General features: G+C 42.9%; 1 protein-coding gene across 5 annotated transcripts in view; it reads left to right on the top strand.

The window, feature by feature from the left end:
- The window catches only part of PPFIBP1 (PTPRF interacting protein, binding protein 1 (liprin beta 1)), a 54,355-nt gene that overhangs the window by 28,221 nt on the left and 9,866 nt on the right, over positions 1-16,268 (top strand). For 2 of the 5 annotated variants that reach the window (XM_009707327.1, XM_009707325.1), the window contains 11 exons: positions 2,814-2,971; positions 3,919-4,049; positions 5,597-5,650; positions 6,827-6,887; positions 7,995-8,024; positions 9,214-9,385; positions 12,775-12,916; positions 13,187-13,315; positions 13,980-14,130; positions 15,374-15,485; positions 15,632-15,720. In XM_009707327.1, coding sequence (XP_009705629.1) covers positions 2,814-2,971; positions 3,919-4,049; positions 5,597-5,650; positions 6,827-6,887; positions 7,995-8,024; positions 9,214-9,385; positions 12,775-12,916; positions 13,187-13,315; positions 13,980-14,130; positions 15,374-15,485; positions 15,632-15,720 — 1,229 coding nt within the window. Of the gene's footprint in view, positions 1-2,813; positions 2,972-3,918; positions 4,050-5,596; positions 5,651-6,826; positions 6,888-7,994; positions 8,025-9,213; positions 9,386-10,420; positions 10,454-12,774; positions 12,917-13,186; positions 13,316-13,979; positions 14,131-15,373; positions 15,486-15,631; positions 15,721-16,268 lie in introns of all 5 variants that reach the window. The other 3 variants (XM_009707326.1, XM_009707323.1, XM_009707324.1) reach the window with 2 other exon arrangements.

The raw sequence follows: 16,268 nt of genomic DNA, 5'->3' as shown, positions 1-16,268 counted from the left end.
TGGTAAATTGCCTTTTTTGTCCAGGCAGCTGCACGTTTGGGTACTGTCCCATTTACCATCTGGTAGTGGTAACTATTATTGTCACATTGCTTATTTCCTCTTTGCAAAATCAGTTTGAATATGATAAGCTCTCAGGCTCTTTCCATAGCCTCCTGAAATGCCTTTCAGGGCTGGCTGCTACATTAACTGCTAAAAATTGCCGTTTCCCTCTCTTGCATGTATTCCTGGGGAGGGATTGGTAGCTGAGCGGAGCAGTGCCTGAGCGTGCACATTCCTACAAGCCAAACCAGCACCACGCCAGCGGCTGCGCCTGCTGTAATAGCGATGCCCGAGAGCTGCAAAAATGTCTGTCACAAAGTGGGTGTGCTGCCAGGACTGTGTTGCGATGACACGCCACGTCTTTGGCATGTAGTGAAGCCTTCACAAACCACCACATGCAGCAGCTGTGGAATAGTTCTCCTTCCTTACCACAGTGAGGGGCCAGGCTGACTTTTCTTACCAGTCTTTTTTCACACACACCCCCAAAAAAAGCCTTCTGTGCCACCAGATAATGAACTTAACTGTGTGGCTGGAATGGTAGCTATAACATAGACAGTGACATGTAACGGTCCATTTCATATGTTCCAAGACTGGTGGAGGTTTCTGGATCCAGGAGCTTCTGATCCCCAAAGGTGATAAATGTTGAGGTGGTTACCAGTTTGATGTAATTGTATTGAATACCCTGTCTCTCTCCTTCCTCCCTTAAAAGAAAGTCAAAAGAAACACCTGTAGAACATTACACTGAAATGGTTATGGGTTTTCAAGTGAAAACACGTAGATGTTAGAAAATGAGCATCTCCCTTTACAGCAATAATATTGGCCTGGTGGGTTTTTTCCCTGCATCAACCTGTTCTTTCAGCACTCAAGTTGCATTTTGTAGGTCATTGTCCTCTGGAAGACCTGTCCCCAATGAATTTTAGACATTAGCGTTCTGATAATGTATGCACGTATAATATATGCGCAACTTAAAAGTCTGCACTGCAGTGTTGTATTACCGCCTTATGGAAACCTCATTTGTCACTGAGTCCTCTAAAGGCCAGAGAAGGCCAACCCAGCCTTCCACAGACCTTGAATTGACCTGAGTTTCTTTGGGACAGACAAGGGCTTGTGGCTTTTGTTGGCCATGCAAATGCTGGAGGTGGATGGCCTTCTTAGGAGAGGGATGTAGGAGCCCTCAGGGATCCTTTCGAAGAGTGAAGATTGTCAATAGCCAGAATTTAGCAAGGAGGCAAAATAGCTATTTTTGTGGTGGTGTATTCACATTTGGGCTTTTGGATCTGCTGTCTTGGGCCAGGGCAGGAAAAGCAGAGGGCGGAGCCCCATCTGGACATGCTGCTGAGACTGGGGCTCAGACCCAGGGAAAAGAGAGGTTCCTGGTGCCCCTCTTGGCTTCTGCCTCGCTTTAGAGAAGCCATCTCAGTGGGAAGGCGGTGATTGCAGCAAGGAGAATCCTGTCTTCCACTCCTGAGGGTGCCAGCTGATTTGCAGGACTGCGTGAAAGCCCTCGACCACGGTCTCCAGCTGTCTGTCCTGCTCCCCCATGATGACTGCAGACCTGAGATGGGTGCAGCAGTGGGTTCAGGATGCAGCTTCTCTTTAGTCCAGCATCATGGACATAGGCCCAGATGGAGACTGGCATACACCAGAGCATGCTGGGCTGAGAACTGTCTGTGGGCTTTGGATCTTGGTATGTAAGGGCTTTTCTTTCCTCAAAACCGCTGAGGGGCACTAAGGACACAGCTGCATGTCTTCGATCTGCAAGGCTGGCAAAGAGCATTATCCGTGAGGGAAGAGGAAAGGTGGTGATGAGGGTAAAACACCTTGCTGAGTGTTGGAGAAGGGGAGTAGCATTTTTTGAATAGGTATTGGTCTTTCATGCAGTGCTACGCCTTCAAAGACAGGAGGATGTTAAAACTGGGATGTTAACTCTGGGAACTGTGCTATATGGTCAATTTGTGGAGCATGGACAGAGATTTCAGGCAGTGAAAAATGGGCAAAAGAAGTATTTGCTGTGAACAGACTTTGGCTTGTATTTGCATCAGATCTTTGGCAATCAGTGCTAGGTTTCCGATTTCTTTTTAGAAAGTATTGGTTGCCTTTACTGACACTGACAAGAAAAAGTTATTCTGGTATCAATGACAAGTGTGGAAATCCAAGCCTTTTGGTAGTACTGAGGCAGTTCAGGAGCAGCAAGTCGCTCGCTGGGAGCAGAGGATATCAGATGCTGGGGCGCGCTACAGCCTTAACTAAATGAAACACACTCAGTTTGTGGTAGTCTGCAAACATAATGTAGTCACTTAAAAACTGGTGTTAGACTCTTGTGCAGTGGGCTGCATTTTTCCTATGGGTAACTTGAAGGTGCCATAGAGACATCTTAAGTTTCAGGCAGACATGACCCCCTGGTCTTTGCCTAGTAAATAAGGGAAAAGTATTTAATATGAAATTCCAGAACATGGGAAAGGAAATAACTACTCCAGTTTATTCAGCTTGTTAAAACTGATCCCACTAAATGCCCTGAGGGCATTTGCTGGGCTTTTTCCAGTCAGATGCATGTCCTCCCTCTGCTCCAACCCTGCTATATTGCAGAGAATTGGGAAGTGATGTTTGGCAGTGACTCCCCTTCTATTGTAGTCCATCCTAAAAAAAAAAAATAAATCCTAGCCTCTTTCCTTTTTGGCCCATAAATGAGGATGCCGGCTGCAGCTTGTGTGAGAGTGAGGGACATCATGTATCCAGAAGTAAAGCCAACTAGTTTCCATCTTCTCTCCCTTCAGGCAAGGAAAGTGATGGTGAAGACTTCTTGAATTCAGGATCTGTTTCCACAGTTTTATTGGACACACCAAGTCTGACTGACCCAGAGAAAAGCTCATCCCCAACCCCAGTAACAGCATCTCCAATCCACGATGAGTTTAACGTGAATATTCATGAAGAGGTATCTTGTTTTCTTCCTAATCTAATGCCATCACTCCTTGAAAACATTGCTTGTGCTGGATTCATATTGCAGATGCCAAAACTCAAGTTTCTGAAAAGATTTTTTTTTCCCCTGAGTTGCACAGTTTTTAGTAATGTCCCATATCCTTTTGGAGAATGTAGTTTTCTTGTGAAATCTGCTGAGTAGTTTCATTTCAGTTCAGTTAAATTTATTTTTCTTAATCGTCAAATGGGATCAGGAGACAGCAAATAGCTGTATTTGTCATGAGAATGGGTCTAAACTACTTTTCCTATCAAGCATGGAAATTACTTGTCATATCAAACATGACTGTTTTAGGAGCTGCATTTAGTTTGTCAGGAACTTGAAGTAAACATGTTGGGACTTACTTGATATATCCTGTTGTATTTAAAAGGATGCAGTCATCATTACTTCCATTCAGTTAAATGATAAGTAGGTTGTGGTCCAATCTCTGATTTTTACAATCATGTTTTCCAGTAATAAAACTATAGATCTCTTAAAGCTCTGAGTCAGAGCAGGGACTTGACTTACTTAACTAAACAGCATGAACACACTATGAAGAAAACTAAATTAAATTAAACATTTAGCAGCTTTTTGGTATTCTCTTGAGTGGCAGAGGACAGCAGTAAACCTGAAGAGAACTACCCTTTATGTGGTCTGTGGTAGAGATAGATTTAGCAGGCAGCTTTGGGAGACTTGTGGGATTTTTGTCTATGCTGTAGCTTATCTGTGTAGTGATTCATGTTTTATCTTCAATGCCATCTTTCAAGTAGTAAATCATTGTATTACGGTAGAAAGAAAGAAAAAATTGCTTTTAAAAATCTTATTTCAGATCCCTCTTTTCATAGTTTATCTGTTACTCTTTTTTCATTTATGACTGCGTAATTTCAGCTTAAAACAGTGCAAGATGTATTCTTCATTCTTTTTAGAATTCCTTACAGATCCACACCAGTATTTTACAGATTTCAATCCCTTCTTTTTCATCAACATCCAAGAGCTCAGAAACTGTTGCAGAGAAAGTGAAAACACAGCCTAGGCCAGATCCTGCAAGTGAAATAAGGTATTATTGTTTCCATGTATTTTTCAATTGTAAATCCAATATTCTGTGATGTTTAGTGAGAGTAATAATCTGTCAGTTACTGTATTGTCAAGTCATTAAGTCAGTTAAACAAGGCTAGCATTCATTTGACTAGCTATATAGCAAACTAAGCTTATGTTCGTGACGTGCATCAATTAAATCTCTTTCAGAAAGCAAGTATTAGTTTGGTTGCTGTTGCTTGTAGCAGCACTCATACTCTATACCATCTGCTTCGCAAAAAATGAACAGAAGGAGAGAAAAACTGATCTAATGTAATGAAGGACACAGAATCATTATTTTTATCTAGGTTTACATCATCTAGGTCTGGCTGAGATAGTATTGACTGTGCTAGCACAAATTACTGATGATTTGCATTTGGATATTTTCCACAGTTGCTAAAGATTGGTGTAAGGCACTGCTAAAAGTGGAACAAAAGGACTGTCCAGCTCTAACCTTGAGCTGTTAATGGAGCCCCAGAAGGAAATCCAAGTGGCGTTTCAAAAGATCAGAGAAGGAGATATTCTTGCTGCTGTCCTTTAGCATGATAGAATGCAAAGATGTTTCGTCACTTGCTCCTATGAGAGCCCTGCCTGAGATTTTGAAAGCTGGATGAAATGTGTAGGCACAGGGTCCCAGGGAAGCCAGGGTGGGGATGCGTGGCTGCATCCTGGGGCTGTGGCTGAGCTGTCGCACTGTCGCACCCAGGGGTCCCCATGCTTGAACCCCGTGCCAGCCTCCTGGGTGAGAAGTGGCCGTTGGCTTCCTCTAGCATTTCTAAGCCTGCACCCTCCTTGCCTAGGTGAGGAAAACTAGCCCCTGCAGATCTGGACTGGCACTGCAGAGAGTACTGAAAAGCACACCAGACTTCCAGCTAGACAAAGGCTGTGGTAGGGTTTTTTCTTCTGGGTCCAAATCGCTGACTTTGTCTAAATGAGGATCAAATACTAAGAATCCAGAGGAAAGGAAATCTTGTTAGCTTAAAACTGTCATCAATCTCGATGTGCAAGCACAAGTTGATGTGTGATTTTTCCAGTTCAGTCAAGGAAAGCATCCTATCCAGGAGACCAGCTTTGCTTGGTTTCTGCTGTGCTGTGCCTCATGCAGCTCTAGCCATCACCAGCAGGGCTTTCATCTGTGTCCAGTTTGGGGAAAAAACAAAGCACCAACCTGCAGCAAAATCCCCTGCGCTGTGGGTGACTCACAGGGAGCCGGTGACCTCCACTTCTTGGTGCTGCTGCAAACCCTGCACGTGCTGTAACCTCTGCGTTTATTTCAGCTGAAGACTGCAGTATTATCGTCAACTTACAGCACGAGTTGTCTTTCCTGGGGCTCTTGAGCTCACCTTTGTCCTTTTATCTTTTACAAGACTTGCAACTGTAGAGGGAAAATTTGCCACGTGTTAGTACCGTAGCAGCTGAAGTGAAAACAGGATTAAAGCAGGCTGAGACGATAGGATTTCTGTATCAGCAAGGTATTTGGATGAGATCCCCAAATGCCTTCCTTTTTTCATATCTTTTTTGGTTTTACAGTGAAGGAAGATCAACAGGTTCCTCCCCAGAAACTCAGCTGTGTGATAGTCCAGTGTAAGTATAATAATCAAAAGCGTTTAGGAAACATATTTATATGTGATTGTTGACTTGAAACCCACCCCAACACACCCGTCATATTTTACATACATGTGTAAATATGTCAGCTAATTCTAGCCAAGATGATATTTAGTGGTGGTGGTTTTCTGCTAATGTCCTATGTTTTCATGATCATTATTTTTCAATACTTTATCTGTGCACGTGTACAGTTAATTTCTTTTACCTTGTGAAGCATCTCTAACTGTGTTGTAGACTGTCAATACACTTTGAAATTTACAGTTTTCTGTAGTACGTGTGCATATGATTTACTTTTTTCTTTTGATAGTGGGGGAAAAGTGATCAGCTGACTACAATGAAAAAATAATTTTAATTTCTGCCACATAGCCGTATTCCCTAGGGATATCGGTGGAACTATTCATGAACTGAAAGCTGAGTCAACAATTTGTTAGTAAGGACCCTAAGTCAATAGGGTCTGTCTGGTGCACAGTGTGAGGCTCAGCAGCTGTTTTTATTTCAAGTGACTTGGTGCCACGAGAATATTCCCAAAGCTAAATTCTACTCCCCTTATGTTGGTATAAAGATACGTAACTTTGTAAAATGCATTGAAGTTACTCTTAATTTGTACTTTGTTGCAGGAAAAACTTTAATGGTAACTGTCTTTTCAACTAGACTTAAGTGTTCTAGACTGTAAATCCCACCAGAAGTTGGGGCATATCTGGTCCGAAATGGAAAATGGAACTGAAGATAAAATACTAAAACGCACATGCTTGACTTAATATGCATGGCTTCTTTAAGGATTAAATTAGTCAGAAGCCTGTTGCTAAAAATACTGGTTTTCATAGCTTTTGTTTATATCGCTTCCTTTGCCTGTGTAGCTTCTGCTTATGCTTCTGAAAATATAACGTTAAATAAGAAGGCAAAAATATCTGAAGGTAGGTATCATGTCACTGAAGCATTAGCAGCGGTAATTACAATGTGGACGTTCTTACAGTATCTCATCAAATTGTGTGGGCTCCAATTAGTGCATTGATTGCCTTAATTCAAAATGTCTTTGTTTTTAGTATTTGTCGTCATGTATTGTAATGCTTTCTTTAAAGCTCATTCCTGAGAGTATGTTTAACTTAGCAAATTTAATTCCAGTAACTTGGCTTGGTTTTTATGTTGTTGTTTCAGAAGTTATTCGCTGCAGAAGTCTAGCAGTCTGAGCAGTTTGAGAAAAGAGACGTCTGAAGCGGTTGGTTTGATCTCTTACTTCCTCCCATCCCCTTAGAAATAGGGGTGACATCTCTGTTGTGGTAGTGACCTCATGGATGCTCTGTTGCTGCCTTCTCAGAAATTCTGAGTCAGAGTAGGGCTCCTCATGTCATGTGTTAGCAATGGTCACATACATGTGACATCTTCCAGATTTTATTAAAGGAGAAAATCTGTCTTTGAAAGTGACAACACAGACCTTTTTTTTTTTTTTTTTTTCCACATGAGGTGTTTACCTGAGACTTTCTTGCTGTGTCTTGGCTCAAATAATGAGGTTAGGGTTTTTTTTTCAGTTGATACACTTTTCTGATTTAAGACAGGAAGAAAGTAAGTCTCACTACTACTTCCTACCTATGGTTAAGGTGAATAATTTTGGAAGGCCATGTAATTAATGCATTATAAAATACAGTATGGGGTGACTACATGTTTTAGGTGATCGGGAACAAAATACTGAGCTTGTGTATGGCTGGTGATAGCTTCAGTTTAGGTCTCTTTTGAAGTGACCAAAAGCAGCGAGCCTCTAACAATGTCATCAAATCAGGGCAATTCCTGTGCTCTTTTTTTCACAGCCTAAACTCCTAAAAGCTCCTGAGTTCCCTGATACCCAAACCGTTGAGCTGTGCCTTACAGCTCAGGAGGGATGTTGACAGGACTGAAAATGTAACCAGAACTTGATGATGAGAGCTAGAGTTCATGGCTTAGGGGTTTTTCTTCATTCGTTTTGACAGCCAAGGAGTGGAGGCTGTGAACGTTTTATCTACTTGGCTTCTACCCTGATTCGTGCTTTGGGTCCCCTCAACCAGCTGTGCCCATCAGTGCCTTAACAGACTGCATGTCGCTAATTATGTACACAGCTAATCCGTTACAAAGTAAACCGAAGCAACCATATTTTCATGTCAGCTCACTGACCTCAAAGAAAGCAAGAATTAATCTGTGTGAAATACAGCTCTGAAGAGATTTATTTTGAGGGGAAACAAATAGGCAGGGAAAGATATTTCAGTCAGAATTTAACTCGGGGTAACTATAATCAATTGAATACTGGCTATAAACCATGACTTTTTAAATGTCTGTCTTAATCTTTCCCAAATAGGACAGAGACTCTGCACAGAAGCCAACAGAGGTAACGTGTTTGTGTGTGCTCATGCATGTATATGGAGAAACACAGACAGTGCGCAGGTGTCGAAAGGCTCAGTTGTGTGAAATTGTGGCATGCAGTTCCAGAGGGGGAATAGCGGACCTGCAGACAAGATAGCGAGGAGTATATGATGGATGTCACCATCACTTCAGCATTGGCTTGTAGTGTCTCGCATGTCCTTGTCTTCTCACGCATAGATTATCTTCCAGTCTGGTTAAGCATAAGGTTGCCATCTTAAGCTAATGTTTTCCCCACATATTCTACCACTAGATAAATTAGCAAAACTAACCAATAAGTATTTTACTGACTCTGTAATTACTTTTGATTAGTGTCTCTTTAAAAACATTTGGCTTCCCAGATTGTTTTCTCTGAGTAGCAATTGTGTTCCTAAAAAGACCAGTTACCCTGTGGTACCGTATGGCCATAGTTTGCATGCAACAATTATTACCTATAGGAAGACCTGAGCAGAGATGACCTACCTCAGATACCACTTGTAGGGGGAATGCTGTATTGATTCAGGAAAAGTCAAAGGATCGTATTTGGAATGTGAATGGGTTTACTTCCTTCTTCTTTAAAGAGACAGTGAAACAACCAGCAAGGTTAAATCTGCTGCTTTAAATTCGTTAACTAGTGTGCCTGATGTCTGTGCTGGCATTTATTCTCCTTGCTTGATACTTAATTTCCTCTTAGCTTTGACAGTACACATAGTTAATTAATCCATTAATTCTGAAATCGCAGGGCAGTGATAGACAAAAAGAGCAGTCTGATACTTGGCAGAGAACCAATATACTGTGGGGGTCTTGTCTCTCAGTTTACTTCCCGCTGCCCCTACGGCTTCCAGTGAGTGAGACAGAAACCCTGGAAAGCTGGAAAAGTTCAAAACCTTCCAGGACTCTATTTTTACCTTTTCCATACCTATAAGCCGGTCTTCCAGAAATTGAGAAACATCTTAAAGAAGACATGTTACTCTTAGAAGTTAGTGATTGTAATCCTGGGTCCTGAACATACTTAAATTCTTGTTTGTGTTTTTCTTTATGGATTTACATTCTGTTTTCTTGTAGTAACAAATGAGAGGGACTTTCCAGATTATCTGTCAGCAGTCACTTTGCAGTCTCTCTCAAAGGGCCTTTTGCAATTCACTGATACCTAATATTTCTTGCCCTAAATTGAGCAGGTTAAACCTTCTGTGGAAGGTAATAATTTCGCAACCCTCCCTCCAAAGTCTCCTTCTCATGGTGGCACAGGCGACGACGATAGTTTTGGTACCCGTAAAGCCAGATCTTCATTTGGACGAGGCTTTTTCAAGATAAAAAATAACAAGAGGACCGCGAGTGCCCCCAATTTAGGTAGGTATCATGCACCTGCATGCAGATTCTGTGTATTCTGAAGCATCTTAACAACAGCTGTAATTGTCTAAAGAAGCAGGAAGACCAGCCTTAGGCAGGAAATGCCACTGTGACTTGGTGGCACTTTGCTCAGTAGAATGTTGGGAAAATATCAAACTGCAACAAAAATAAACCAGAAAAAAATCTCACTGATGTGATGAAGTATTTGATCTGTTTCAGCCTCTGCTGTGATATCTCCCCTGGGACCTTGTAGTGGATTGCTGCTGGTTTGATGTTTAGCTCTGTCTTTCAGAATCCTGAAGGGGAATAACCTGTGCTTTGTTGAGCAGAAGAGTCTCCTGTTCTTATGTACTCAAAGACAATTTTAGATGCTTGTTTAAAAGAAATAACATACCTACACATGTATTGTACGTTGCCTATATTTGCCTGTAGCATATAGCATGGGAACTTGCTATCTTACTTGGAATAGATGTACAGTCTGTTCTGAGGTTAGACTCTTTGCTTTGGTTTATTTCATGTGTGCTTTTGTGTAATCACTTGTTGTATCCTGAAGTTAATTTGTCTAACAAAGTGGAGTATTTGTGGCTGTTGTAAAAGATTGGCAGATGGGCCATCTAGATCAGGGTCCTGTGAATTTGACTAAGTTATTTATGTTACCCAGATTTCAGTGCTTCCATCTGTAAAGCTGATATCCAGATACTTGCCACCTCATGGGAGCCCGTGTGAGTCACCTGCCCAATGTGTCATGGAGCAAGTGACCTCCCTGCACCGAAGTGGCTGCGGTGCTGTTTTACCCTCTCCACCACAGAGCTCTACTGCATTTCTTTTTTTGTGAGAGGAGGATTAACAGTGAATTGGTAATCCTAATCTCTGTGTGAATTCAGCATTGCGTGTGGCGCATGTGTCTCATGTACCTCCCTCTTTTTGTCTTGTATTTTGCTGACGTATGTTTTGAACTGTGTTTTACCTTGTCCCTCTGCGTGTTCTCTCCCATTGTGCTGCGTGTGGTTATGTGCGTTGTTTGGATATCTGAAGATCGCAGTCGAAGTGCAAGTGCACCTACTTTAGGTATAGTAATCCTGCATGTCTGCCTATACCAGCGCTGTGTTGTGACTGCTGCTAACAGCTGGTTATGGCCACATTCTTTCCAAACAAGAGCTAGACACCACAGCTCTGCATCGAAACTCTTGCCCATCACTAAAAGGAGTTTTCATGTAACATCTGCCCTCTGCTAAAAGTCAGCTGCGCCGTTTCTCAGTAACTGCTACTAATGAGAGAGATTGCGGGTTAATTTGCAGAGACCTTTGCCGTAACTTTGAGCACAAAGTTACCCACAGACTGAGGTAGCAGGTGAGGATTGGTGATGTTTAAATACCGGAGGCACCTTTGTGCTGTCATCTGTCCTGGAGCCCCTGAAAGAACTTAAAGGGTAGCGAAGCAGGGAGTGAGGTGTATTTCCCAGGCATTCACTTTGGGGAGTTCTGGGGGAAAGGATATGTAATTGCTCTTCTAAGATGTAGTTATATTCACTAGATACTAAACAAATGAGAAATAATTGGGGCAGATGGGATGGAGCCATTCACATAGTAAAAATCAGTCTTGTGATGTGAGCTTTCCCTGGGTGGTTCTGGCAGGGGCAGGTAAGACCTGCAGGGTCCTGCCTTAGCAAGCAGAGCTGTGTCAGTCGGGGTGGTTGTACAGCCACCCGGTGTGCCCTTCGCTGACAAAGAGACCAAGTGTTCTGGGCTCTCTGTTTCCCATGTGGCCCCTTAAATGTTGGCTGTTCTACGGGGTTGTGTCCATGCATGAAAGGGAGCAAGGTACAAGGAGCAAACGTTGCAATACCCGCAAATCTCTCCTACTAATGCACCCAGCCTTGACCTGGTATTCTCTCTCTAGAGTGCTATTAAAATGTGGGTTTTTTAAGCTAGCACTTTTTCTTGTACAAGTAAAGCAAAAACCACAAATGCAAAAGCCTGGTTCAGCATTAGTACTGTCTCTCACTCACAGCATCCCCATACTCAATAGCAGTCAAACCAAAGTGCCTGGAAATAATTTTTATGTGACCTTGTTGCTTCACATCAAGGTTTAAGCTCTAAAGCATTGGTGGAAAATGGGACATGTTCAAATGTATTCTGACTGAATCATCTAAACTTTGCCCAGCAGAAAGATAGCTGGCAAAGCCTGCAGTTTGTTACTGTTCATGGCACCTTGTGGCCGCCTCAGCATTAACTCTGGGGCTTGAGACCACATGTCCCAGCAATATATGCTCTACTTTGATTCACGTAACTTGTTTGTTTTTCTCCTGGAAGTCTGAGAGTCCATTGCAAAACCAAATGATAGTCATCTAATTACACAGCCATGTTAGAATATGGCAAAAGTGGTTACAGGCCTGACTGTGAGCTTGCTGCAGGCTGCCTTGCCACAGCTGCTTCATGTGAACAGGCTCATACAGTCACTGTTCCCTGGAAAGTAAGTGGTATAAACTCCACATGGTAATTTTATTCAGCTATCTGGCACTTGCTGGCACATCTTTGCTTACGTAGCCTAGTAGATAATGCAATTCTTTTAGTTTTCTTTTTAAATGATCTTAAAATAGTTTTCTTTGTTAGTTTAGCTTTTGTGACAACTTCCCTTTTGGGGACAGGAACCCTCAGGTTTGTTGTCATAGAAAACAACAGCTACAGACCAAAGATTTAATGCTTTTAGAATGAGTGGTAATGTGTAGGGTCTCTAATCAGAGATGCTTTGTACATCACTCGGAAGATGTAGTTCAGACAGAGCCTGAACTCCATGGTGTTTCTCTACAGAGGAACAAAATATTCCACAATTTGCTGAAATGAGGAGAAAAGGGCCCTCCTGCTACTGGGGCAGGAGTTGTTTGTTGCTTGAATTTCCTGAATGGGGAACTTAGGCAATACTGCAGGTTATTCGGAAAGATGCCTGCAGGGAAATGATTTATTTTTCTGTGTTTTGAGACCTCCTGGTTTGGTTCCCTGCCATGGTGCTGAATTGTTTCTGGGCATCCACGTGCCTTGGCTCTGTCTGTGAAAGGATTGTTAGGAGCACTCCCCGAGGAAGAGTAAACATGGGATTTAATTATCTGATTGATTCACGACATGTTTTTTGCCCACCTTGGATGCAAGGCACTTAAGCGGTGCAGAGTGGCCAGCTAAGTGCCACTGCACTCCTGGCCTTGGAGTGTTCCCAGTCAGGCCCATGAAGGAGGAACGTGTGTAATTTCTCCTGGATTTTCCCATCCCTCTTTGCCCCATTTTCTTGACATGGTGGCTCTCGATAATTTTAGCAAGAGTCATTCCCAAGTTCAAGGAATGTGTCTGTACAGTCCTGTGCAAGTGGGTCTTGATGGGGCTTTTGTTTTCTAATAGCTGAAACGGAGAAGGGATCTGCAGATAACTTGGATCTGGCTGGCTTGCCCCCTCGCCCGAAAGAAACAGATAGTCTACAGATGACACCACCTTCTCCGGATTCCAAGAAAAAGGCCAGGGGGATCAAGAAGTTATTTGGAAAGTAAGTAAAAGATGAGAAACAACCGTTTTCCAGAGCTGGGGCTTGCACCGGGGTTTGCTGGGAACACATCTTCCCTTTTTCCCCCTCCAACATGTGGCTCCATGGTTTACTGTCTCAAGAGCAGGAGCCAGTGTGGCATTTGGGAGAGCTAACAGTAGGTAAGTGGCAGGTACAAGAGGAGCTACAAACCCTGTAGGGAGACTGCTTGCAGTAGTAGCAGCGTGCCTTTTCCTTAGCCGAATGTGAATATGCTTTCTTCCTTTAAACTAGACTTAAAAGAAGTCAGTCTACCACCTTCAACCCAGATGACATGTCTGAAACGGAGTTCAAAAGAGGAGGGACAAGAGCAACTGCGGGGCCACGACTGGGCTGGTCTCGAGACCTGGGGCAGTCCCACAGGTAAGATGAGTGGTGCAGAACGTGCTGGTGCTTGCCTTCCTGGCAGCTCCGGTTGAGCACGGGGTCCAAAGCAGAAGCACGGTGTCAAAACGAAATGTCTCCTCTCCTGGCAAATGGAAAGAGGCCAATCCAGGCTGTTTCCTCCTTTGAGAGATGGTCTTTGCAGGGTTGAGGTTGGTTGGTTGGTGGGGTCCTGCTGCTGAGCGGAGCCTTCCTCGCTCACAGCTTTGCAGGGGCGCAGCAGTGAGGCCGTGTGAAGCAGGACGTGAGCCCTCGCGTGGAAATGACGGATATTCCTCCGATACATTTCCTGCTGCACTTCTGGGGATTAAAGCGAAACATTATGGTCTGACTTCAGGGTTTTAGCCACGCTAGGCAGCAGAGGTGGTTGTTTTCAGTAGTATTAATAGACCGTGTTTATTGTGATAATGGCAGGAGATGAGCAGCGATCAGCACTTCATGGTGCTAACGGTTCAGAAGTAGAGACACCCTCTTCCTTGCGATGCTCACCTAACAGCCAACCACAATGCACATTCTCCCCTGGAGATTGTCCCAACTCCCACAAAATACTCATGAATTAGGCTTAGGTTTTGATTTTATTGTTATTGTTAGGAGATCTGAGGTACAGGACTTACCAGTCTTTTTTTGGTAAAATCTTCCGTAGTGAGCTGGACATGCCATTCGCAAAGTGGACGAAGGAGCAGGTTTGCAACTGGCTCCAGGACCAAGGGCTAGGCTCTTACATAAGTAATGGCAAACACTGGATACTGTCTGGGCAAACACTTCTGCAGGCTTCTCAGCAGGATCTGGAAAAGGTGAGAAATACTGGAAACACTGCTTTCAGTTAAATGTACAAAAAAATGCTATTTCTGTGCATGTAAATCATGTCTGTAAGGTGCACCCAGGAAAAAAAAATGTAAACAAAGTGAGTTTTTAAAATACCATCATCTGCAGTGATGCCAAATCCGTTTCTTTTTAGGTGACATTTCATAGAAAGTTAATGCTCTGTAATGAAACTAATAATTACTAATAATTACAAATGTGATTTAACTTCATTAAGCATGGACATGTCAATCAGCTATGCCACCTTCTAAAAATATGCACGTGAGAGTGCCTTGTTGCCATACAGGTTTGTAGCCCTGATTCATTAGCCCTCATATGTGGTACAGTTATTTTATGCCTGTGTGAGAAGGGTGTAAAAAGCTGCTGGTCTGATTATGTTTTCTGCCCATTTTACACAAAGAGGAATGAGGACTTGTTACACACAGGGTGATCAGTCTCCTAGTGTTAAATTGTTACAGAATTTTTGTCTTTTTTCTAAAACTGGAAACAGGAAAAAGTAGGTTCAATTTATACTTTGAATCCACAGTATTTGCTAATGATTGAATTTTCGGCTTTTAAAAAAGTCACTCTCCTCGCCAAATAGTAAGCCTGTTTTCTCAGTTAGGCACTGAGCTAATTCAAAGCTGTAGTTACACTACAACTGTAATAAAAGTGTGATATGAACATAGTGGCTTGTAATAGTCTTATCAGAGGTAACATTAACTAGCAAGCACTGATGAAAGCATATATGGAATTGAAGAGAACCTGGAATGGCTGCACTTGCAACTAAACTGGGGAAGGTGTTATGCATTTGGAAGTAATAATAAATTTCAGTAATGCTTGAGACCTTCATATGCTCTTAACTAAATAATTCTTTTAACCTTACCTGCCTAAGTGGGGGGGAAGTAATCAATCCCATCAAGTATTTTTCTGAATGCTAACATGGTTTATATTGTGGGATTTTTTTAACCTGGTATGAGAATATTGTGGCCAACCTTTTCATACAGTTTGGAATCCACCATATTGTGAAATTAATCCGCCACAGTGAGCAGACCTTTCCCTAGTGCTGAACATGTGCTAAAATGATGCTGATATTCAGCAAATAGAAAATACATGTGTCAAGTCACCAGCAAGTGCTGTAGACAGTGTGACTCTCTGAAATCATTTGTAATTCAGCAGAGGGAGAAATAAAATATAATATTGTCTCTAGGTTTCCTGCTTTCCTTCCTTTCACAGGAGCTTGGGATAAAGCACCCATTGCATCGGAAGAAGCTTCAACTTGCTCTGCAGGCACTCGGATCTGAAGAGGAAAACAATCATGGAAAACTGGATTACCACTGGGTTACCAGTAAGTTTTTATTACATGCTGAAGCAGCAACTTTAGATAGGGGTTCCTAATCATGGCTAATTTGGAGCTCAAAGAATGAGAAGAACGCTGACTGGTGCTAGGTAACTTAGCTACCACACTAACATGAGTGTCTGTCTCTGCCTTAGGGTGGCTGGATGACATTGGCCTCCCCCAGTACAAGACCCAGTTTGATGAAGGAAAGGTGGACGGCCGAATGCTCCATTACATGAGCGTAGTGAGTAAATGGCTTTTCTTTTCCTGACATTTTTTTCATGTTCTTAGTTTCTGCCCACCTTAGTGCACACTGGCATACCTCCAGATAGGTCACTAAAGACCAGGTGAGACTAGACAGACCTGCTTTCACTATGCCTACTGTTGCAACTGCATAGATACTAAATTCCTGTAACACCTTCCAGCCTCTCCATCCAAGCCTCCATATTCCTCCTGCTCCCTTTGGGTCAATTCACCAGCAACAGCAGCCTTTTTTGCACCCCACAGCACAAGCAGCTGTGCTCTACTGTGCACCTCTGTGCAGTTACTTAGAAGGGATTCGATGGAAAGGAAAACTCCTGAAAGGAGAAAATAGCCCTATTTTAGCCAAACCAGGACATCCCTTCCCATGTTCACCTCCTCTCAGCTACCCCCAAGCCTTTCCCAGCAGCAGCCCCAGCCCCAAATGTGTTCCCTGCTCCTGCTATATACAGGAGGGAAGAGGGGTCCAGGCAGCAGCTGGCCCCAAGAGACAGCCAGCTGCAGCTAGGAAGGAGGCACCACCATTGCGGA

Source organism: Cariama cristata, unplaced genomic scaffold, assembly GCF_000690535.1.
Source record: "Cariama cristata isolate BGI_N322 unplaced genomic scaffold, ASM69053v1 scaffold179, whole genome shotgun sequence".
In the NCBI taxonomy this organism is placed as follows: Eukaryota; Metazoa; Chordata; class Aves; order Cariamiformes; family Cariamidae; genus Cariama; species Cariama cristata.
Note: the sequence above shows the minus strand (reverse complement) of the source record. Positions and strands in the feature narration are given on the sequence as shown.